The 22,539-nt window shown below is 60.9% G+C and overlaps 3 protein-coding genes across 8 annotated transcripts in view; 1 reads left to right on the forward strand and 2 right to left on the reverse strand.

Annotated features, from left to right (window-relative positions):
* Window positions 1–110: 110 nt before the first annotated feature.
* On the reverse strand, window positions 111–8,483 carry LOC110475143 (F-box/WD repeat-containing protein 10). Its single transcript, XM_021539059.4, has 11 exons — window positions 8,274–8,483; window positions 8,055–8,182; window positions 7,028–7,156; window positions 6,462–6,574; window positions 5,810–6,010; window positions 5,482–5,603; window positions 4,920–5,068; window positions 3,923–4,065; window positions 2,980–3,138; window positions 1,944–2,152; window positions 111–1,069 (listed from the first exon to the last, which is right to left on the reverse strand). Exons 1-11 carry the CDS (start codon window positions 8,365–8,367, stop codon window positions 240–242), a joined length of 2,277 nt encoding a protein of 758 aa, XP_021394734.4. The 5' UTR covers window positions 8,368–8,483; the 3' UTR covers window positions 111–239.
* Window positions 8,484–10,556: 2,073 nt separating this feature from the next.
* On the reverse strand, window positions 10,557–15,480 carry LOC110475152 (cytochrome P450 2C5). The gene is made up of 7 exons (XM_085556875.1): window positions 15,222–15,480; window positions 14,559–14,721; window positions 14,075–14,224; window positions 12,704–13,399; window positions 12,137–12,324; window positions 11,340–11,481; window positions 10,557–11,197 (listed from the first exon to the last, which is right to left on the reverse strand). The coding sequence occupies exons 1-7, from the start codon at window positions 15,399–15,401 to the stop codon at window positions 11,004–11,006; spliced, it is 1,713 nt and encodes a 570-aa protein (XP_085413001.1). The 5' UTR covers window positions 15,402–15,480; the 3' UTR covers window positions 10,557–11,003.
* Window positions 15,481–20,882: 5,402 nt separating this feature from the next.
* Window positions 20,883–22,539, forward strand: part of ARHGAP44 (Rho GTPase activating protein 44) — a 37,068-nt gene continuing 35,411 nt past the window's right edge. For 3 of the 6 annotated variants that reach the window (XM_085556878.1, XM_085556880.1, XM_085556879.1), the window contains exon 1: window positions 20,884–21,089. In XM_085556878.1, the coding sequence (XP_085413004.1) occupies window positions 21,037–21,089 (53 nt within the window). In that variant the 5' untranslated portion in view covers window positions 20,884–21,036. Of the gene's footprint in view, window positions 21,090–22,539 lie in introns of all 6 variants that reach the window. The other 3 variants (XM_085556882.1, XM_085556881.1, XM_085556877.1) reach the window with 2 other exon arrangements.

A 22,539-nucleotide genomic window follows, 5' to 3' on the forward strand; every position in this document is an offset into this window, starting at 1 on the left:
TCAAGTACACGTAGATATTGATCCACAAATAGCTGAATATACCAACAGCATTTCTTAGGAAAACTTACCCTGGGGAAGTGTTTTACACTTAAAACCCCAGGGAGTATACTTAAACAAACTAAATATACTAAAATATATAAAAAGGAGTATATCTGTATTTTATGATTAAAGCCACATGGCAGAGTCAGCTGGACAGCAGAATGCCAGGCCGTGGCTGTCGGCTGGACTTGGGGATCACCTCAGATAAATGCGTTATGCCCAAGTTCTGGAGCAAGTGTTTTCCTCTCCCCAGTAAAAGAATCCACAGGCAGGCCTTTCATTTTCCTCAGCCAGGCTTTCCTTCTGGCCCTTCCTTTATCCTCCGTGGGCCCTGCCTGCTGTGCGTGATGCTGAGCTGCAGCTGCCTCACACAGCTCTGCTGGACGGAGCCTGAGCCCGCTGTCCCTGCGGGAGCTGTAGGGGCAGGAGGGCTTTGTTCTCCTGGGCGCCTCATTCCTCAGCTCTGCAGCCGTGCCAGCTGTTGGCTGGATCAGCTCTGAGGAAGCTCTCCAGACATCGATGAGCCGAGCCCCATCTTTGGGACCAGGAGTGTCTTTCCCATGGCCACCGGGAGTTTTCCTTTCCCCCGGCGAGCCACAAGGCTTGGGACGTACAACACAGGGAGCGGGGATGGATGATCTCAGAGTGGGGCTGTGCAAAGAGTTCTTCAGCCTGAGCCGCAGCGTTTTGGTTTGGAAGGGCGCTGAGGATTTTGTCACGGTCAGAGAGCGGCTGTGCAGCCTGGCGCGCTGGAGCTGGGCCGCCTGCTGCTCCCTGCGCTGCAGGGCTGCTTCGGACGCGGGCACCTCCCCAGGGCGCCGCTGCCGGGCTGCCCCGGCTTTCGCAGAGAGCAAACTGGGGCTGCGGCTGCCTGGCGCCGGCTTGCAGGAGCTCTGCAGGGTGCCGATTGTTAAGAGGAACTTGTCAGGAGTCATTGCACGGCTTGGGTGTCTCTGGGGCAGCTCACGCGCCCAAGCGGCCTCTGCCTCCTCAGGTGCAGGGGAAGCAGGGCCCTGCTCGGCTTCATCACCTGTAGGCAAAAACAGAGCAGCACATTTGGCGCTGAGAGGCTTTCCCACACACTGCAGAGCATAGTCAGAGAGTCACTGAGTAAGCTGAGCTGGGAGGAAGGCACAAGGATCACCCAGCCCAGCCCCTGGCCCTGCCCAGACCCCAACAACCCCACCTGGGCACCCCTGGCATCCTCGGGGCGGTGCTCATTCCCTGGGGAGCCTGGGCAGTGCCAGCACCCTCTGGGGAAGAACCCTTCCCTGAAATCCAGCCTGAGCCTCCCTGACACAGCTCCAGCTCTTCCCTGGCTTCTGTTTTTTACCAAGCAGAGCATCAGTTAGCATCTGCTGGCCTGGAAAGCAGGAACATTTTCCCAGCCCATCAGTTTATCAGCAATACTCAGTTTGTGGAGCTAGAGGATTTGTCATCACACTGTATTGAATAGCTCTGACTAAAACCAAAATAATATCACTGTGTTACAACTGAAAAGGTGCCTGTTTCTGTGCAGTTGCCTTTCCCAGTGATGGCAGATCCTGAATGTAGGTGTTCTCTCACTTTCTCGGGTGTTTGTAATGAATAATTCAAGCCCTGAATCAGCAGCGTGTTTCCAAGCCCACCAGCTGGGTGAATATGAATACTATTACTGATTTCTGTCTTACTCAGTTGGAAAATGACGGTGCCTGTCTTGAAAAATGTGTTGAAGTTACACCAAACCCTTGTAAAAAGGCAGAGAGGTTTCACAGAAGCCTAGAAAATGACAGAACCATTGAAATGGAACAGCACATCTGCTCTTGACAGCAGCAGAGTCTGAATATTGGCTGGGCTGCAGGCAGTGGCTGCGTGGTTTGTAAGTCGGTTTAGAAAACCAGAAAAGAAGAGGCTCAGTGTGATACTTTTGGGTCTTCCACGGCTCTTTGGTCCCTGGCGAGATCTCAGGGACTTGTCCCGAGCTCGCTGCTGCTCTGCGCTGGCGCCCTGGCGCTTCCCCCTCCGGGACCTCCTGTCCTTCTTCAGCTCCTCTCTGTCAGCGGGCAGGGAATAGTCCCACAGCACATCCTGGAACTGCAGCAGCTGCAGTCTGCTGGGGGAGTTGGTCACCACCCTGGAGGAGGGAGGGAAGAGCCATGGAAGCACAGGAACCATGGGCACGGCCTGTGAAACACAGACCCGAGATCATTGTCTCTCCTTGAAGGAGCAGCAGCAACTGACCCCATCAGTCAGACACTGCACATTTTAACTTGTGCTCTGTGTGAGTCTCTGCTGCTCTTTCCATTCAGCTCCACGGAAAAATTATTTAAAAATAATTAGGATGAAAATTTCCAGCAGTGGACAGAGCTAGATCAGAGTAGTGGTAAGGGATGGGAGTACCTAACTACAAATACCATATTGTCAGGGACAACTAAGTGTGGGTTGAAGGGCTGTGCTGGTCTGGTTGGGATGGCATTAATTTCTTCATAGCTGCCAATTTATTGCTGTGTTTTAGAGTGTGGCCAACCCAGCCCTCAAACCACAGCAGTGTTTTACCCATTGCTCCCACAGAAGCTGGGAGCCACCTTTAGTTAGAGGTGCAAAAGTGAATGGACCTGGAAGGATTTCTCATTATTGGCCTTTACAAAGAGGCTGTAGGACAGGGAACAGGCAGAGACCGTCAGGTATTGGCTTGGTTCTCCAACCTCCTAAGAATTTCTGAATTCAGCTTTACAGTTGGGTCTGTATCTTCAGCTGTAGAGAAACAGGAAATTGTACATTGCTGAAGAGACTAAAGAAATCTTTACAGCCATTGTGAACTAAACCAGATTATTGAAGCAGTTTATAAATAGTGGAGCCCTTTAAAAGTTATTTGCAAGAACGAAAAACACCCAGTTCCTTAAATTTCAGTGTAATCTCCTGAATTTGGGTCAGAGCCTGCTGGCAGCTGCTGTCACCCACCTGTTTCCTGCCACATAGAGAGCAGACACGGGGTCCCCGCTGCTGGTGGGCTCCAAGACCCTGAGGCAGGTGCCAGTCAGGAAGTTGAATATCCGCATGCATCCGTCAGCACAGCCGCTGATGACTCTGAGGTACAGGAACTCCAGGGACAGGACTTCCCTGAAAACACAGCGGTGGGCTTGGCACTTCCATGGTGCCTGCACAAGGAAGTGGTCAGCGAGCTCTCCCGGCCTGCAGGAGGAGCAGAGCTCTGGCGGCAGCAGCAGCCTGCCCTGAGGAGCTGCCCAGACACGGAAAGCTCTGACGGATCTCTCAGATCACATCCAAACCCACAGCCCAGTGCATCCTCCCGCTGGAACGCATCCCTGCCCGTGGCAGGGGGGTGGAATGAGGTGATCTTTAAGGTCCCTTCCAACCCAAACCATTCTGGGATTCTGTGATTCCATGCTCCCCATAGCAACCATATGGTCGTGGCCATCTGCTGCATTTGAAATTTCAGTTCTATGTCCAGGAAAATGAATGAAAACTGCACGATTCTCCAGCTCTCACAGTTCTAGATACAGTTTAAGTCTCAGAGGATGGCATAACACACTGCTGGTCAGCATGAAGCTGGGCCGCCTCTATTCCTGCCCAGGTGATGTGACACCCTGTGGCACGCAGCAGGGCATCCTTGGAATATTGGGCTGTGCCCTGTCTGTCTTTATCCCTGGTTGTGATAAAGTGTTGTGAGTTTGCATTTCGGGTTGTTCCAGGTCTTAACTGAAAATGCTGCTTGTGACCATGTGGTGCCTGACAGAGCCTTTGAGATAAAGATTAGTGAAAGTGGGGATATTTCAAATCCTCACACTGGTAATTAAGGGATTTTCTGGTCCTGTAAGGGGCACCTTTTCTTTACAGATTCAGTCCATAGTTGAATACAATTTGAAACACATCTGATGCCTACTTGGGATGGAAGAAAGCTATCAGGCATCTCCTAAATTTTCCCAACATGCTCCATCCCAGGGCATATCCATCACTGCTCCCTGTGACGAGGTGCCACTGGTCAAAGGACAAGCAGAGAACTGGGCCTTGGTGCCTCTCTAATGTCTGCAAAGTAAAAGAAGAAGGTGCAAGACAATCAGTAATCTGGATGTAAATCTGTCTGAGGTGTCCATGGCTTTCAGGACACTGGCCTGATATGGTTTTACAGAGTGTTATTGTACCAGTGCACCCCATGGTCACTGTGTTTGTTTTATAGTCACTGAAACGTTCTGGGCTTGGTGCTGCTGCTGAGTGCTGCTGGTGCCTGGCATGGAATGACATCCCTTTTCCATCTCTATTACCTGTGATAAAGAGCTGTTAACCTGCTGAAACCTTCGTGGTCTCTGGAATTTTGTGCCAGGAGGGAAGAGGTGGCTGCCCTGGCTGTGGGGGAAGGGGCTCAGCTGGAGCTGGGATATCTGGGTTCTCTCTCCCTTTCTCTGCAGATGAAGAACTTCCCTCCTCCCCCAGGTAGGGACTGACACCGATCATGGACACCCGACCGGGGAATTCACAGGCTCGGAGCTCCCACAGCTGCTTCGGCTCCAGAAGCTGCTGCTGAGAGCAAGGTTCCTGTTTTGGGCTGACCCTGGAGCCTCCAGCCCCAGGCTGGTGAAGCTCTCCCATCACCTCCCCAGGTTCAGAAGGTTTCTGTGGGAGCAGAGATGACTCTGCAGAGAGTGAGCAGTGATGGGGGTAAGGCAAATCACAAATCACTGCCTTAAAATCAGCAGCTGGTTGCAAGGCAGTTCTTTAATTATCTGCAGTTACCTTGATTGGTTTAGACTGCTTTGGGGTTGGTTTGGGGGATTTGTTTTCTTTTTTGGAAAGCCTTTGGCAAATGCAAAAATAACCTGTGATGAACTAGCAGAGAATTTTGACTGTCTAGCACAGAATTATCCACCCAAGAGGAAACTCACCTTGATCAGAGCCCCCGTCTCAGCACTCCAGACCTTCACCAGCCCTTGGTGACCCGCACTCACCACGTGGGTCCCGTCCATCCTCACTGCCTGCACCGGGCTGCTGTGCAGCAGAGTCCTGAGGCATTTCCCACTCCTCAGGCTCCACACTGGGGCAACAAGGAGGAGAATTCAGAATGCATCTGCCCCAGTGGTGAGTTTTGGGAGTACAACATCCATTAGAAAATGTTACTGGATTACAGTCACACCTTGTACCTGCAGCTCTGTGAGGAGCTGAGTGTTGGCTTAAAAAACATGGCAAACAATTTAAATGTGAAGTCACCTCTATTCTAAAAGGAAACTTCTGGCAAAGCTGGAAGCTGATTGCCCAAGAGTTGGGATGGCATTACAGCCACAAAGGCATTAATTCTAAATAAAAGCAGAGATAATGGGAATCTAGTCCCTGACACAGCCAGAGGCTGTGTGTGCACGTGTCCCCAGCTGTGCCTCACAGCCTTCCCTCTCCGCCAGCCCCCTGCCCGTTGTGCAGCGGTTCCCTCTGGCCGGAGCTCCTCTCTCCCACCTTTCACCGTGCCATCCCCAGCTCCCGACACAAAGTGCTCCTGGTGGGAATGCAGGCAGCCGACGGTGGCATAGTGCCCCGTGAAGGTTCTCACACAGGCACCACTGTGAATATCCCAGCACCTGCAGGGAGGAGAACGTTAGGAACCTTCCGTGTGGTTCCATTATTATTCCCTGTTTAGTGTGCCTCTCTCTGCTCCCACACAGCAGGAGCTGTCCCACCAAGGTGTCAGAGGAATTGCAGTGGTCAGGCCAGGCGTTGCATTAAGGTTTTACCCCGTCCTTCCCTCTCCCTTTGTGCCGGGCTGGGGGTCCCAGGCACGGCTCACCTGACGCTGAGCTCCAGGCCGGTGCTGCTGAGCAGGAGCCCTTTGTCCTCGCGGAGGCACAGAGCTCTGACGGGCTCGGCGTGGCCGAGCAGCAGCCGCGGCTCCTGCTGCCCTCCCGGCACGTGGAGCAGCCTCAGGCTCCTGCTGCCAGCGGCCACCCAGGCCCCGCCGCTGTAATGGGCTCTCCTGCTCCCGTCAGACCTGCCAAAGCAGTGCCCGTGCTGAGTCTGGCCAGCTGCAGTGCCCGTGCTGAGTCTGGCCAGCTGCAGTGCCAGCACTGAGTTTAACCAGCTGCAGTGCCTGCAGTGAGTTTAACCAGCTGCAGGCCTGGCTCAGCACTTCCCTGCCTTTAACTGGGCACGGTGGGCAGCACTCTGGTGCTGAATCCTTTGCAGGGCACCACCACACATCCCCCTTCGTATCAGGGTGGGCAGAGGGGCCAGGGCTCCTCCCAGCCCATATCCCTTGGGATACACCGTGGATCACCAACCCTCATTCCTTTACAAACAGCTTATCTTGGTGTCTTTATTTTAAAGATGGATATTTCTTAACACTGACACTGAGGCACTCTTCTCCAGCCATCAGGAAGAGCACAGGGAATGGAACAGCTCCTACAGCTGCTCTCGGCCCCACAGCTGAGCACTCTACTCACTGCTCCATGAGGACACAGGTCTTGTAGGGGCCACAGAAGACATTCCTCTCTTCCAGCTGGATCTTGTGAGTTTTCAGGTCCCGATAGGCTTCCTGCAGACTGAACTCCTCCATCTGATGGCAAGAAAAGTAACAGAGAGGCAGGAATGCAGAATTATTGCATAGTATTGAACCTCTCAGCTCTAGGGATGAGCCCAGAGTAAGGAAAACCAGAGTGCAGCAAGACCTTGCTTAGTCCAGGGTTGTTCCCAGGCCATGCTCTGTGGCATAAATGGAAGCCCTGAGAGCTGCAGCCTTTATTCTGAGGGAAGAAGGCCCCTGGCCCCAGGGCTGTGCCATGACTGGAGACACGCAGCGATGAGGCAGAAGTCTGGGGATGCCTCCCAAACTCCCTCCCATGTGGGAAGGTGCTGAGCAAGCCCTGGTCCCTGTGAACTGCTCACGATGGGGCAATCCAAAAGCAGGAGTGGGAAAGAACGAAGCAATTCCAAATTCACTGTGCTGTCCTCTCTCCTCCCCAGACACTGACATGCAGCATTCATGGCAGGCAAACAGCCTCCAACAAACCTTTGATTTACGCCTCTTCTTCTGCTCCTTGTCCTTCACTTCAATGACCTCACCCTCATCATTTAACTGGGGAATTTGCACATCGACTCTTTTAGCATAGTTTGGGATGGTTTTTCTAGGACACAACTCCTGGAATAAACCAACAGAGGCAGCAGTTACTGCAGAGCCCACGCTGGCAGGGCGTGCTGCTCATCCCTGCACCGCTGAGCTGCACACTCCGGCTTCTCGTTGAGACCTGGCTTACATTTGGCACTCTGTCTGCCTCAGGTTTAACTTTTGGTGAAAAATAATTGCTTTTGATTTGTTTTTCCAAACTCTAGTTTTGTGCTTTTAATAATCAGAAAAATCTTGAGCTCATCCCATCTTTGGTAGGCACTCAGTTGACTCAGAATTCAAACTCAGTGATATGCGAGGTTCTCAGAGCACCTCGGTCAACACTCAAGATCCATTTTTAGCCTGTGAAACCTTCCCTGAAGCCTCTTCTGGAGGCCAGCACAGAGCTGAGTTTCTATGCTGCCTCCACAGCCCAAAGCAGCAGAGGCTCAGCCTGTCTCTTGGGGGAGGCTCCTTCAGCCCCCGCTCTGTCTGGGGCAGGTCCTGCTGCCAGGCCAGGCCTCTCCCAGGAGTTCTGCGCTGCTGTGCTCCAGCCACCGCCCCAGCTCCTCACCTTGCCTTTCCCTTGCCCCATGTGCAGCGAGTGAAGCTCCTTCCTGAGCTGCCCTGGGAGCTGTTGTAGCTCTGCCCAACCTCCACCGCCTCTGGAAATGTTCATTGTGACCAAAGCCTACTTTCCTGAAGAATGTTTGGATCAATTTTTAGAGTCTCAGGCTCTCTAAAGAAGACTAAAACCATCCTTGTGACAGTGTGAAACGTCAGCTGGCTTTGCTCTGCAGCTGGAGGTGGAAGGGCCATGGCAGAGTTTGAGTTTGGGGCAGCCTCTGGTACAGGAATTTCCATTTAACAGCTTGGGCAGCAGCAACCCCCTTTGTTAAAGTGCATAATAATGGCAGGAGCCCGGGTGTCCCACCTGCAGCTGCAGGAGGCTCTTGTGCACTGTGCTCCGACACTCCTTGTCCTCCCGGAGCCGCTGGACCAGGAATTCCCAGCGAGCGCTGACAGCAGCACAGGCATCCAGGGATTTTTGATCCAAAAGCCCTGGCAAGTTAAAGGGACAGGCTGGCTGATCCCCGCTGGAAACTATCCCTTACCCCTAGGGGAAACCACTGGAGCATCAGAGCAGCTTTACCCAGGATGGCCATGGACAGCTGGATCGGCAGGACACGAGTGAAGTCCTTGGCTTGGCTGGCATCAGAGTGTGACCGGAGAGACACAGGAACCATGGTGGCATCTGCATCAGCTGAGGACAAAGGTGAGCGTCCCCTGCATCGGGACCCTCCTGGCAGGGCTCTCAGTGGCTCGGGCCAAAAGCCCGTTCCAGTGCTTGGCCACCTGGGAAAAAGGGAATTTCCAGTCCTCAAGGGCTCGAGTTTGGTACCTTGGACAGCAGCGCTGCCAGCGCTGCCCTGAAGAGCCGGGCGGCTTTAACTCATCGCTCTGGCACCGTGCACGTGGCAGGAGAGCGCTGGGAACGCTCCTGGTCTGCAGCACAGCTGGCAGCAGCGGGGCTGAGGGACAGGGTGACACCTCTTCCCCTCAGCCCTGCCCTGGGTGGTGGCGAGGGAGCAGAGGGCCGCGGTGCAGCAGTTTGCTCTGTGCTTTGCACCCCCCGCTCCAGCTCCAGCTCCAGCTCCAGCTCCAGCTCCAGCTCCAGCTCCAGCTCCAGCTCCAGCTCCAGCTCCAGCTCCAGCTCCAGCAGCACGGGCAGGGGCAGCGCCAGGCTCCGAGGGGCCACAGCAGAGCCACTCGTGCCGAGGGCATCGCACGGATTTGCTGAGCGCAGGGAAATCCTCCGCCTTTAGCGCTCGATTTCCAGCAGCGAGAGAACGACGGGAGCGGTGACAGTGCCCAGGGACGGGAAGGGAGCCGCTCACCTGCCCGGGGCTCCGCCACCGCCGTTACCCGCCACCGCCGCAGCCACCGTCCCTGCCACCGCCGTTACCGCCACCGCCACCGCCACCGACCCTGCCACCGCCGTTACCGTCACCGCCACCCCCAACCGCCGCCGCTGCGCTGCCGAGAGCCGCGCAGCCCCTCAGCAGCCGGCGCCGGGGGACGTCGGGGACGGGGATGTCGAGGGATGTCGGGGTGATGGGGCATGTCGGGGTGCCAGGCGATATTGGGGTGCCAGGCGATATTGGGGTGCCGGGGGATGTCAGAGTGCCGGGGGATGCCAGCAGCCCCCCGGGATGGGGACCCGCAGTCAGGGCAGGGCACCGTGCCAGCCCCAAGCACAGCGGGGCTGGGCAGTGACACAGACGGGCATGGAACAGCCTGGGAAGCAGGCACGGGTGGCCTTTGGGCACCGGTGTCTGGTTTTAGACACAGATGTCACCCAGTTCACAGGCACAGTGCTGGCACAGGGCTTCAGACAGAGATTGAGCAAAGGCTTCGGTCACACACACTTTTGGCAGGTGGCTCTGCCTGCCTGAGCTTCCCCAGATTAAGAAAAGAGCTGATTTAGTAATCTAAAAGTCACAAACGCACTTAGAGTAAAGGCTGGTTTGTGCATCGTTTGGGACAAGGCACCCCAGGATTAACCGGATCTGGATCTCACCTCCCTCCAGCAGGGCTCAGCCACCTCCCCCAGGGCAGCGTCCCTGCTGTCCCCCTCTCCGTGTTTGCAGGAGCACCTCGGCAAGGCAACCCCCACCAAAACCAGCCCGAGAGCCCTGGAGAACCCCAATTTTCCCCATAGCCTGAAGTCCCAGGCTTCACTGCTGCCCAAGCCCCAGTGCTGACTCAGCAGCTCTGCAGCAGCCTCACCCCGGGCAGGGACGGGGGGCTGGGGGCACATCCCACCCTGCCAGCTCCCCCCAGGACCCCCAGAGTGACTCCAGCAGCTGCACATGGCGCTGAGCTGGCTCCCGAGGGCAATTTCTGGGGTTAAATATTGATGTGAAGGAATCAGAGAAGCCCAGCCCAGCAGTGTGATAACAAGTGTGTTTTGGAAGGTGAGAGAACTGGAATCGTTCAGCCTGGAGAAGAGACTCCAGGGAGACCTTAGAGCCCTCTCCAGTACCTGAAGGGGCTCCAAGAGAGCTGAGAGGGACCTGGGACAAGGAACTAAAGTGACAGGCCAAAGGGGAGTGACTTCAAACTGCTGCAGGGCAGGGTTAGATGGGCTGCTGGGGAGAAATTCCTCTCCATGAGGGTGCCCAGAGCAACTGGGGCTGCCCCTGGATCCCTGGCAGTGCCCAAGGCCAGGCTGGACAGGGCTGGGAGCAGCCTGGGACAGTGGGAGGTGTCCCTGCCATGTCAGGGGTGGCACTGGATTGATGCCTGGGTGATTTCCTGGCTCGAGCTGTTCTGGGAAAGGTGAAGGAACCCCAGGAAGACACGTGGAGCTGAAATCCTGGATCTGGGAGGTTTGCATTGGGAAGAACTGGATGCAAGAGGCACCACGAGTGTTCTCATAAACACCAGCATCCTGTTGTGGTGGTTATTTGTATTGCTCGGAATCCTGCACCAAACTGAGGGAGCCCCAGGCAGCCCAGGAGCCCCAGACAGCCCTGCCAGGAGGAGCTCGGACAGCGGGGATGGGATGGGATGGGATGGGATGGGATGGGATGGGATGGGATGGGATGGGATGGGATGGGATGGGATGGGATGGGATGGGATGGGATGGGGGAGGAGAAGCAGTGCCGCCTTCCTCGTGTTCCTGGGATGGGGAGGGAAGGGCTGGGAGCAGGCTGCTCATGGAGCTGTGGCACCGGTGCCCGACAGGTCTCAGAGGAGAAGCTCTCAGCCCGAAGTGTCCCTCCTGTGGTGGCTGTGGCTGTGCACTTGTGGCCGCAGGGCTCGCTCTGGGCCAGGGTGGAGGCACCTGGAGAGCCTTTCCTTGTCCTGCTCTCCTGGCTTAGGAGGACACCGGGCGTGGGAGAGCGAAGAACTTGCCCGGAATCGCTCTCCTCTCCATCTGGAGCCACAGGGAGAACAAATCCAGCTCGCTGTGCTCTGTGGCCAGCTGGAAGGTGAAGCTCTGCAGCAGCGTGGTGAGGAACAGGAAGAGCTCCATGCGGGCCAGCGCCTCCCCCGGGCACATCCGCTTCCCTGGGCACAGAGAGGGGCGACCCCGGTGGGCAATGGGGGCCAGAGGGTGGGCAGGCCGCCCATGGGGAGGGGGGCACTGCGCTGCCACTGGGCATCTGTGCTGGCACTCCTGGCACGCAGCTGGCAGGGCGGGAGCACTGACCTGCCGAGAATGCCATGAAGGCCTCGCGCTTCCTGAACTCGCCCTTCTCATCCAAGAAGTGTGCGGGATCCACTTTTCCAGGGTTCTCCCACTGCGTTGGGTCGGAATGCACAGAGGAAAGTACCGGAATCACGGGAGTGCCCTGTGGTGGGAGAGGGATGGGGCGGGGACGTGAGGAGGGACATCAGTGCCAGGCCGTGGGCTCTGCTGCGGTGGGTTGCCTGGGGGAGATCCAGGGAGGAGGCTGGTGTGCACCCCAATACCCAGGCTGCTCCCGAGGGGAAGCAGCCTGGATTGGTGGCTCTGTGGGACAAGTGACGTGGGGCTCTGGTGTCCCCGTGGTCCTGCCAGTATCTCGTGGGACACAAATGCCCAAGTTACTCCCATGGATTCCCATTCAAGCCCCTCTCAGTGCCCCAAATCCAAAGCAGGAGATGTTCCCTCAGGGTGGGGTTGGCACACAGTGCTCGTGGTCAAGCCAGGAGGGGCGGCTGTCCCAAATCTGCCCAGGGTAGGGGGGGTCTGGCCTGGCCCCACCCCGGGCCGGGCCCGCAGCCCTGCAGGGCTCTGTGGGGGGGAGGGGAAGAGCTGTTTTCCAGGGCTGGGGGAAAGGGAACGGGCTCTGGGCAGGACAGGCACACACTCACGTGCCTCCGCTCCCCTGTGAAAGGTCATTGCTACCGAGGGTTGGGAAAGACCCGAGACCTTCATATGTGTGCAAACAGTTCAGGGACACACACAGGCAAAGGGCAGTGCCAGCCCTGCCTGGGACACAGAGCCCCGGGCACCCCGAGTACCTTGGGGATGGTGTAACCCCTGAACAGGACGTCCTGCGTCGCCATGCGCGGGAAGTTCTCGATGCGGGACTTGTGGGAGCGCTGCAGCTCGTGGATCACGGCGTTGGTGTAGGGCATCCGCAGCTTGTCCTCCGTGCTGGGGGCACGGCCAGGGCCCACCACGGCATCGATCTCCTCCTGCACCTTGGCTGGGACAGCAGGGGCTGGGTGCCGGCCATGCAGCCTCCCCAGAGTTTCTCACTGGCCTCCACGGGCACTGATCCTAAACCCAGAGTGGCTAGAGGGGGAGCAACCTGCCCTAATCCCTTGTAAAGCCCAGAAACAGATCTCTGCCCCCATCCTTCCCTGCATCAGGCAAGCTCAGAGCATCTCCACAGGCCAGGCCACCCGTGCGGGCAGGGATGGAGCTCAGGGAGCGCACACGGATCCCCCTGGCCCGTGGGAGTCTATCAGCTCCCACCTTGGGTGACCCCCACAGCAAGATTGGGGTCTGCCCCCAGTCGGGACCCTCCAGGGGTGCCCCACGAGCACCCCTGGTGCAGGAGCAGCTGCGTTTTGCTGCCGTACCTTGGATATGGGGGTGCTTTGCCAGCATCAGCAGGAAGAACACCAGGGTGTTGCTGGTGGTCACCGTCCCGGCACCGAGGAGGTTGAACACTGACATGATCAGGTCTTCGTGGCTGTACATGGGCTCTGGGCTGCCCTGCTCCTGCAGGAGGGTGTGCTGGGTGGATTCCGTGTGTCTGGGTGATGCTCCAGCTGCAGCCAGGCCAGAGGGCAGCCCCCCCTCTACCTTCTCTGCTCTTATCAGGAAACAGTCGATGTAGTCCCGGGGGCAGCTGGAGTCCAGAGTCAGCTGGTGGAACTGCACCTTCTCCTGGATGTGCTCCTTCAGCTTCTGGCAGTCGGCCAGGACCCTCTTGTGCGGCCCCGGGAGCCGGTCCATGATGCCGGGGAAGGTGTTGTACACCTGCGGGCACGGGGACACGGCAGGGCTCAGTCCCTGTCCCTCCCTCAGAGCCACGCTGTCCCCCAGGGGCAGGGAGCACCCTGAGCCCCCGCGGGGCTGTGGGCAGGCGGGGGTGCTGAGCCAGGCTCCCACCTTGGCCAGGGGGGACAGGAAGAAGCTGACGTAGTTGCTGACGGCGTCGAGCAGCTCCAGGAACGCCGCGTCGCTGTAGCTGTAGCGGCTCCCGAAGACCACGGAGCAGATCACGTTGGCCACTGCGTGTCTGAACGTGGTCATCGGCTCAAAGGCACCGCCTGCAGCCACGGGAGGTGAGAAAAGCACCAAAAGGTCACGGGCTGTTTACCTGCTTCAAGACAGAAAACACGCCTTCCCCCGCACTCCGAGCCCCTGATTTTGGACCCTGGCTGATCTGCGGGGCCTGGCAGCCACAGCAAAGAGCCCCCCGAGCTGAGGGCTCCTCATCCACCTCCATGCCCTAAACCCTCCCTCAGCTTGGACTGACGGAAGCACAGCATCTGCAGGAAGCCCCAGAAGATGTGTTGGCAGGGGCTGGGCACTGCTGGGGAGGAGGAAATCACCCTGACAAGCCCGAGTCACCGGGTCAGTGCCTAGCTGGGCACTGCCAGGCACACACAGTTCTGTTCCCTAGTCCTGTTCTTCCTATTCCCTAGTCCTGTTCTTCCTATTCCCTATTCCTGTTCTTCCTGCAGGGAATGCTCCTCGGTTGTGGCCATCCCTGCACCAGTTCAGAGCAGGATCTCCTTCCTGGCCCCTCAGCTGTGCCTGTAGCACATCCCTGCAGCTCCCGGGTGGGGTGGGCTGGATCTGAGCCCTTCCCTGCAGGGATCACCCACACCCAGCCCTGCAAACAGCTCTGGGGCCACACGTGTCCATGTGTCGGGACACACATGGGGCTCCTGTGTGTCCTCTGCCTGCCACAAGGCCAGCAAAGACAGGAGCCACGTCACCTTCAAGCTTTGCTAGCAGCTCCACCAGGTGCTGAGCCTCCTGCTGCACCTTCTGGGACATGGAGTTCTTCCCCATCCCAAAGTCCCGCAGGGTGCTGAGGGTGAACCTCCGCAGCTCCCGCCACTTCTTCTCGTTGTTGGAGACAAATCCTGGAGGGACAGAGAGGAGATCAGCCCCTGCCCACCCTGCCCACCCTGCTGAACCCTGCTCTGAGCCAGGCTGAGGAGCAACAGAGCAACGAGCCAGGGAACGATGCAGGTGAGCACAGCGTCCACGAGAGGGTGAGGAGCTCTGCAGCGACTCAGAGCAAAGCTGGAACTGCCTAACTGGAGTTAATGCTGTCCTTGCCCTTGCCATAGGACTTGAAGGGTCTTGCAGAGCAGGAAACTGGTGTTTGAGGTCTTGGGTGCTGAGCCCTTCCCTAGACTAGGAGCATGGCCGTCTGCTGGCCCAGATGGATCCAGGGGAGATCCAGGCACTCACCGTAGTCTTTGGAGAGCTGCATCAGGAGGGGGATCTGGGGTCTGCCCCCAAACTCCTCAGAGTGTCCCACCAGGGCGTCCTTCACGGCCTTGTACCCGCAGAGCACCACCACTGGCTTCAGCCCCAGCCACACGGTGAAGATGGGGCCGTAGGTGCTGCTGAGCTGGGGGATGGGGAGCTCCGTGAGCCAGGGTCCCACACCAGTTCACTCGCTGCATTTCAAACTGGGGCTCGAGCCCACAGCCCTGGTGAATGCCCAGCAGGGAGGGGAAGTGCCTCCCTCAAAGCTGTGACCTCACCCCATCCCAGCCCTGGCCCTGTCCCTGTGGGTTTTATCCCAGCGCCACTCTGGGGGTTCAAAGCAGCATCTCCAGGAGCAGCTGTGGACAGTGGCAGCACCGCAGCCTGGAGGGGCATTGTCACCTTGTGGGTGCCCTACAGGAGAGAGGCCTCAGTAACAGGGTTGATTCTGCTCCCAGCAGAAGGGATTTAGGCAATTCTGGTAGAGCAAGAGATGAGGGAGGGAAGAAGAGGAAAGAAAGGTAGGAAGAGTCACCCGTAGGATTCCCCTTTTATTTTGGCACGGGACTTCCCCACTGGCTGTCCTGCTGTCCTGTGAATGGGTCCAGCACGGCCACTTGTCCCCTGTCCCTTGTCCCTTACCTTCTCGTAGTGCCTGTAGAGGGGCAGGACATCCTTCTGCCACAGGTTGCCCAGGATGGGCCACGGGGCTGGGCCAGGGGGCAGCCGGCTCCTCTTCTTGTCACTCCTCCAGGCCAGGAACCACAGGATGGGGAGAAGGAGGAGGAGAGCGACGAGCAGCCCGGCCGAGCCAGCGTCCATCCTCCCTCACCGAGCTGCGAGCGGGAAAGGAATTCCAGGGAGGGAAGTGGGCAGAGAGCAGAGCCCAGGGCTGCTGGTGTGCCCTGCCCTGCTCGGGGCCGGCACAGCCCTTCCCGGCACCGGGGCTCCGGGCTGCTCGGGGACCCAGAGGTGCTGCTCAGGGACCCAGAGACGCTGCTTGGGGACCCAGGGGTGCTGCTCGGGGCCCCAGGGGTGCTGCTCAGCCACCCAGAGGTGCTGCTCAGGGACCCAGGGGTGCTGCTCCATCCCAGCCGGGCCACGCCTGTCCCCGCTGGGCTGTGCAGGGGTCTCAGAGCCGTCCTGGGCACTGGGAGCTCTGAGACCCCGCGGGAGCGCTGCGGAGGGGTGGCTGTCCCCTGCCCGCGCCCCTGGTCACCTCTGCTCGCTGCTCCCTCGTGGTGGCACACGGCAGAAGAAGATGGCACTGTCACTGTCCTGGCCAAGCCTTTCATACCCCCCCGGTCACTGCCCCGCTGGTCAGTGCCTCCTCAGCAGGGCACTGACCCAGGAGAGTGTGTCCTGCTCAGCAGAGGCAGCTTGTGAGTGGGGCACCGTGCTGGCCACACACCTGCGGGGTGGCAATGTTCCACCAAGCTCCTTTCTGATGGAAAATGGGTCAGAAAATAGAAAAAACACCTTTTTTTCTGATATATTTCGGGGTTCCTCTTGGGCTTTGGAGGAACATCAGCCTGAGGTGTTGTGGTTGTTGGAGGTGTGGGTTAACCCTTCCCTGGGCTCCTGCAAGCTTGCTCTGAGCACCTGCACATCTGGCTGCACACAAGGACATCTGGCACAGGCAGTCACCCCACCTCTGGGTGGGGGTGAGCAGGCACATTCACCCCGCAGGCACAGTCACCCTGCAGGCACAGTCACCCCATGGACACAGTCACCCCATGGGTTCAGTCACCCCATGGGGCACAGTCACCCCATGGACACAGTCACCCCATGGACACAGTCACCCCATGGGGCACAGTCACCCCATGGACACAGTCACCCCATGGACACAGTCACCCTATGGGGCACAGTCACCCCATGGACACAGTCACCCTATGGGGCACAGTCACCCCATGGACACGGGCACAGTCACCCCATGGACATGGGCACAGTCACTCCACGGGTTCAGTCACCCCATGGACACAGTCACCCCACGGGCATGGTCACCCCACGGACACAGTCACCCCCCTCTGGGCTGAGCCAGCTGGGCACAGGCCAGCTCCCAGGAAAGGGTGGGATTCCTCCTGCAGGAGAAGAGGGAGGAGGTTGGGGTCCACACTGGCCCCTGCAGAAGAAGGAGCCCTCAGCAGAGGGAATTCAGTGGTGCTGGCAGAGCGGAGCCTGCCAGCAGAGCATCTCTCAGAGCAGCCACAGGATGAGGCTCCCCCAGGCTTTGGGGAGCTCCCAGCCTCTCTGCCCTCCTCCTCACACCCTTCCCATCCAAGCCGTTTTCCAGCTAATTCCCAGATCCCACCTTGGACATGGGTCCCTGGGAGCCCTGTGGGACACCAGGGGTGGGACCTGCTGTGGCTGTGAGGCAGCCAGGGGGTTCTGTGTCAGGTCTTCCCAGGCAGGAAGACGTAATTGAAGAGGAAGATGAAGCAGTCCTCACTTTCCCTCGGTAAATATCGAACACCTGCTCCCGGTTTTAGCTGCAATGGAGCAGCAGCAGCAGGTGATCTGTACAGGGGTGGCACAGCGCAGCAAGCACAATCCCAGCACTGGGAAGGGTAGTGGCTAAGCAGGGACAGCCAGCCTTCATTTGGATCCTTCCGTGGCTGGAAACGCGGGAGCCAGGCGCTCTGCCCGCTGACGGGTCTGCACGGGAGGCGGAGGAGCTGCTCTGTCTGCGGTGCCCGCGGGCTCCGTGCCGCTCCAGAGCCCCACGTCAAAGGCAGGATGCCCGAGGGCACCGACCCCGGGCTGCCACTAATCCCGGCGGGATCCCGGGATGTGCCAACTCTCGGGAATGCGCCGCTGGAGCGGCTTCTGCCCGCGGGCACAGCCCCTCTGACCCCGTGCGGGAACCCAGCCCAGCCGCGCAGCGATCGCCAGCGCCGCGGGGGAGGACAAATTCTGGAGATAGAATTAAACTTTCCAATTGCATTTTAATTTCCGATCCCCCCCTTCCCCTGCTGCCCATCCGAGGGGTGACAGGTGTGAGGAGTGAAGGGTGGCTCTGGGAGGGTTGCAGCTGTACCAGGCACTGCCCACAGAGCCTGCAGTAATTAATTGCTTAATTAGCCGGCATTCATTCATTTATCCCTCCTGTAATGCCCTGGAGAGCGAGGTTGGCTGCAGCAGGGGGCTTGTGTGGGTCTGGAGTATGAGTGCAACTCCAGGAAAGGAGCCTGCAGCGCTCCCTGAGCCCTCACTCCTCGCAGGACCCAGCCCTGCTCCCACTTCTCCATAAGTACGGCTCTATTCCTGAACCGTGTTTGGAGAGGGCAAACCTTGCCCTGTGCTCTGGAAAATGAGCCGCTCCCTTTTCCCCGGCGGTGAGCCGGGTCCCAGCAGGATGTCAGGGAGCTGCTGGGAAAATCACCCGAAGGATGTGGAATACTGGGGATTCCTTAGAACAGCTGCACTGCCCTGGAACCTTCCCGTCCTGCTGTTCACCTTCCTGCAGTAATTACAGAGAGGAGAAAAAATCCCCCCTTCTCCTCTGCTGCCTGGCAAACACCCCAGGCCCTTACCCGGCACGCGGGGCTCCTTTGCTCCCCGTTTGTGTATTTATCACATCCATAAACCTGATTAAAATGAGAGGGGAAATCAGCACTCCAGGCAGCGGAGGGTGATGCTCACACCCTCCTCGGCAGCTCCGGGGGAGCGGCACCCACCGCGGGAGCCGGGCCGGCGACCGGGCACCGGCACCGTGTCCCTGCCGGTGGCACCGGGAGCTCCCGCCGGGGCTCCCCGGCGGGAAGTGCCGACGCCTTCCTCCGCATTTCTGTGCCCGGTGCCGGCTCCGGGGGCCGGGCCGGGACCCCCGGAGGGCAGGGTGGGGCTCGGGGTGCCCTGTGCTCCCGACAAACGACCCTGGGGACAAGCGGCTGCGGCCGCCTCTGCCCCTCCTGCTCACGGCCAGGGCCGCCCTCCCGGGCGATGAACCCGGGCTCGGCGCGGCGGGCGGGGGTCCCTGCGGGCCGCGGCCCCGAGCACGGCGCCGGCCCCGGCCCGGCCGAGCGGGGCAGCTCCGGGGCCGCATGTCAGCGCTGGCACGGCCGCGCCGCAGATGGCAGGTGGAGCAGGGCTGCTCCTCCGGCCGGGCACAGCCCCGTGCCAGGCGCAGCGGCCAGGCACAGCCGGGAGGGCGGACACAGGGGGGCTGCCGGCCCGGGCAGCGAGCCCGCTGCCGGGGCGTTCGCTCCTGCCCGGCGCGGGGTTACCGCCCTGCGCGGGGGCCGAACACGGAGCGCTGCACAGCCTGCACGGCCCGCTGCCTCCTGGGCTCGGCACGCGATCCTGCAGGGGCTGAAGGCTCCCGCTCCTGCACGGCTCAGCCAGGACAGAGCCGGGCTTTGGTGGCCATCGCTTGTCCCCAGCAGCGCAGGGATAAGGGGTGGGAGCTGCTCCCCTCCTCCCTTTCTCCGTTTTCCTGCTGCGGGGATTGCACGGACACCGCTTCCATGCCACCCTTCGTTATCTGTGCCTCCCGGAGCAGCAAACAGGGAAATGTGATTAAAGCGCTCGCACAGGGCGCTTATCAGCCTGCGGGAAGGCCGTGAGCTGCCCTGGCGCTGCCGGGCTGCGGCTCCTGCCGCCCCCACCCGCGGTGCCCCCGCAGCCCGAGGAGGGGCCGGGAGGGACGCGGCAGCGGCGGTGGCGTGGCTGGGGAGCAGGAGGGGCAGGAGGGAGGGAGGGATGCGGGGCAGGAGGGAGGGATGAGGGGCAGGAGGGAGGGATGCGGGCAGGAGGGAGGGAAGGATGCGGGCAGGAGGGAGGGATGCGGGGAGGAGGGAGGGATGAGGGGCAGGAGGGGCCGGCGCTGCCCCCGCGCTGCTCTGTCAGATGGTTTGCGGTGAACTGGGCTGCTCTGACACTAATTGGCTTTGACCCATCTGGGCCGACGCTATCAGATCTTGGAGGTTCAGCGGCCCCGCGCTGCTGGGGTGGACGGGAGGGGACAGTCCTGTCCCCGTGTGGAGGGAGGGCTAGAGCTTGGACTGACCTTATTGGCAGCTGGCAAAGGCGGAGAGACGCGCCCTGAGAGGGGTTTTGGAGCTGCCTCTGGGCCAGGGGGAGCTGGGCAGCGTTACTGTGTCCTACAGGGATTGATTGGCTCGGTGTTGTCCGTGAGTGTCACTATTCCTGTGCCCGCGGAAGGAACATCTTGCTGGCAGCATGGTGGGAACCACGGCTCTGATCCGTGCTGCTCCCTGTCCCTCTTCAGAGAAGCCAGAATTCCCTGCCTCCATCCCCGGACACCACATAAAATATCTGCCTTTTCCATCCCGCAGTAATGGTGCAATTTAGAATGGGAAAACGGGGAGAGGAAGTGCTGAACCTGCAGCAGCTGATGCCAGGGGAGATGCCAGGACCGCCTGGCTCTGAAACATCCCCAGATCCTGAGGGAGGCGCGTGGTGCAGCAGCAGCACCCCAGGGAGGAGAGCACCCCGGGCACCGTCCCAGGGAAAGATCCCACAGCGGGCATCAGCAGAGGCTTTGGTTCCTGCAGCGGGAGCCGGGTCCCTCACCCATCCCCGCGCTGAGGGAGCCCCGGCTCCCCCGGCTCCTGCAGCCCGGCTCAGCCGCCTCTGCCCCGGCTGCTCAAACCTGCCCCGGCCCGGGGGTCCCGCGTGTCCGCGTGTCCCGGGTGTCCCGGGTGTCCCGCGTGTCCCGCGTGTCCCGCGTGTCCCGCGTGTCCCGAGTCCCAGGGGCTGGGACAGACGCGGTGGGGTGCCGGGCTGGGAGCCGGGGCTGGAAGGGCAGCGGGAGCGGAGCTGGGGCCGGGGCAGTCGGGGAGCTGCTGCCGGAGGATGCCAGGAGATCGCGAGGGATGCGGGGCCGTGCCAGGAGATCGCGAGGGATGCGGGGCCGTGCCAGGAGATCGCGGGGGATGCGGGGCCGTGCCAGGAGACCGCGGGGGATGCGGGGCCGTGCCAGGGGATGCCGAGGTGATGTCGGGCGGATGCCAGGGATGCTGGAGCGGCGCTGGGGCCGTGCCACGGGATCCGAGGGGATGCCAGGTGACGCTGGGCGTGCCGGGGGATGCCGGGGGACGCCAGGTGAGGCCGAGGCCGTGCCGAGGGATGCTGAGGGATGCCGGGGGGATGCCGGGGCCATGCCCAGGGATGCCGGGGGGATGTCAGGGGATGCCAGAGAGGGTGCCCGGCTCCAGGCTCGCTCCAAGACCCACCCCCGGCCCGGAGAGCCCGCCGGGGCGGGCGGCCACGGACTACATTTCCCATGGCCGCCGCGGCCGGGGGCGGTGCGGGGCGGCGCGGGGGGCGCGGAGCGCAGGCGGAGGCGCGGAGAGGCGCAGGGGCGGCGGGGCCCGCTCGGCCCGGCTCGGCTCGGCTCGGCCCGGCCCGGCTCGGCGCCGGGCGGGGATGCGGGAGGGACGGCCCGCGGCCCCCGGCCCCGCTGCCCGCCCGCACCGCCCGCACCGCTGCCACCATGAAGAAGCAATTCAACCGCATGCGCCAGCTCGCCAACCAGACCGTGGGCAGGTAGGGATGGGATGGGATGGGATGGGATGGGATGGGATGGGATGGGATGGGATGGGATGGGATGGGATGGGATGGGATGGGATGGGATGGGATGGGATAGGATGGGATGGGGATGGGGATGGGGATGGGGATGGGGACGGACTCAGCCCTGCCCGCAGCCCCCATCCCGCACCCTGCCTGCTCCCGCCCCCCGCCGCACCCGCACCTGCTCGTTTCCCGCTCCCTGCACGCTCCCTGCCGGCCCCACCGCCCCGATCCCCTGTGTCCTGCCTGCCCCACTGCCCTGACTCTGCCCCTACCCGTGTCCTGCCGCTGTCTGCACTCTGGCAGCCTCACTGCCCTCATCCCACACTCCCTGTCTGCCCCTCCACCCCTCCTCCATTCCTGCCCCAGTGCCCTGATGCTGCTCCTGTGCCACTGCCACACTGCCTGCCCCACTGCTCCTGCTCCGGGCCTGCTTCCTTGCCCGAGCCCCGCTTGCCCCACTGGCCCTAATCCCACTCCCTGCCTGCCCCACATCCTTGCTGCTCCCTGTGTGCCCTTTGCCCTGCTCCCTGTCTGAGCCCTGACACCCTCTGTCCTCCCCGTGCCTCACTCCCTACCCCTTTCCCTGTTCCCTGCCCCTCTGTGTGCCCCACTCCCTGTTCTCTGCCTGCCCCATTGCCCCCGTGCCCACCCCTCATGTCCTTCTTGCCCATTCCCTGCCGGTTAACCCCTGCCTGTCCGCCCACCTCTGCCCTGCCCCACTCCCTGCCCCTTTTACCCGCTGCTCCCTGCCTGTGCCCTGTCCTGCCGTCCCCTGGGTGCCAGGGCTGCGGGACCCTGCCCAGCCCCGATGCCGTGGGGTGCCCCACTGCTTCCCCCCAGCAGCCCAGGGCGGCCCTGCTGGCCGTGGGGCCGGGGGCACTCTGGGACTCTGGAGCCGGGGCCGTGCCTGTGGGAATGCCCACGGGAATGCCGTGTGCGTGGCCAGGCCTGCGCTTGATGGTGCTTGTTGTGTAATTCCTGGAGATTTTGCAGCGGGAGGGGGGGTGGGGGGAAGGGGATTTATTTCTTTTCCCTCCCCATCGCGGCTCTGGGGCACCGGCACAGCTGGAGCGGCAGCCCCGCATCCCCTCGGCATCGCCAGGGCTCCGGCTGGCACCGCCCGCGTCCCCGTGTGCCCCCGGCACCGGGAGCGCTGCCCCACGGCCCGGAGCGGGCACGGGCCGGGATGGAGCGGCCCCGACGGGGCTGCGGGAGCGCCGGGCAGGTGCGGGAGTGCGGGCAGGGAGTGCGGGGCAGGGAGTGCGGGGCAGGGAGTGCGGGGCAGGGAGTGCAGGGCAGGTACGGGATTGCAGGGCAGGGAGTGCGGGGCAGGGAGTGCGGGGCAGGGAGTGCAGGGCAGGTACGGGATTGCAGGGCAGGGAGTGTGGGGCAGGGAGTGCCGGCCAGGAAGTCCAGGCAGGGA

The sequence above is a fragment of the Lonchura striata genome, chromosome 18 (assembly GCF_050655825.1).
Source record: "Lonchura striata isolate lonStrDom1 chromosome 18, ASM5065582v1, whole genome shotgun sequence".
Taxonomy (NCBI): Eukaryota; Metazoa; Chordata; class Aves; order Passeriformes; family Estrildidae; genus Lonchura; species Lonchura striata.

What these genes read in the sequence shown, in the direction of transcription:
- LOC110475143 (XM_021539059.4), bottom strand. Translation starts at nt 8,367, where the DNA reads ATGGTTCCTGTGTCTCTCCGGTCACACTCTGATGCCAGCCAAGCCAAG. An exon ending in GCTGTCCATGGCCATCCTGG is followed by an intron (nt 8,183 to 8,273) that starts GTAAAGCTGCTC and finishes TTAACTTGCCAG; the next exon opens with GGCTTTTGGATCAAAAATCC. An exon ending in GGCCTGGAGCTCAGCGTCAG is followed by an intron (nt 5,604 to 5,809) that starts GTGAGCCGTGCC and finishes TCCTCCCTGCAG; the next exon opens with GTGCTGGGATATTCACAGTG.
- LOC110475152 (XM_085556875.1), bottom strand. Translation starts at nt 15,401, where the DNA reads ATGGACGCTGGCTCGGCCGGGCTGCTCGTCGCTCTCCTCCTCCTTCTC. An exon ending in GCTGCTAGCAAAGCTTGAAG is followed by an intron (nt 13,400 to 14,074) that starts GTGACGTGGCTC and finishes CCGTGGCTGCAG; the next exon opens with GCGGTGCCTTTGAGCCGATG. An exon ending in AAAGCACCCCCATATCCAAG is followed by an intron (nt 12,325 to 12,703) that starts GTACGGCAGCAA and finishes CTGCTGTCCCAG; the next exon opens with CCAAGGTGCAGGAGGAGATC.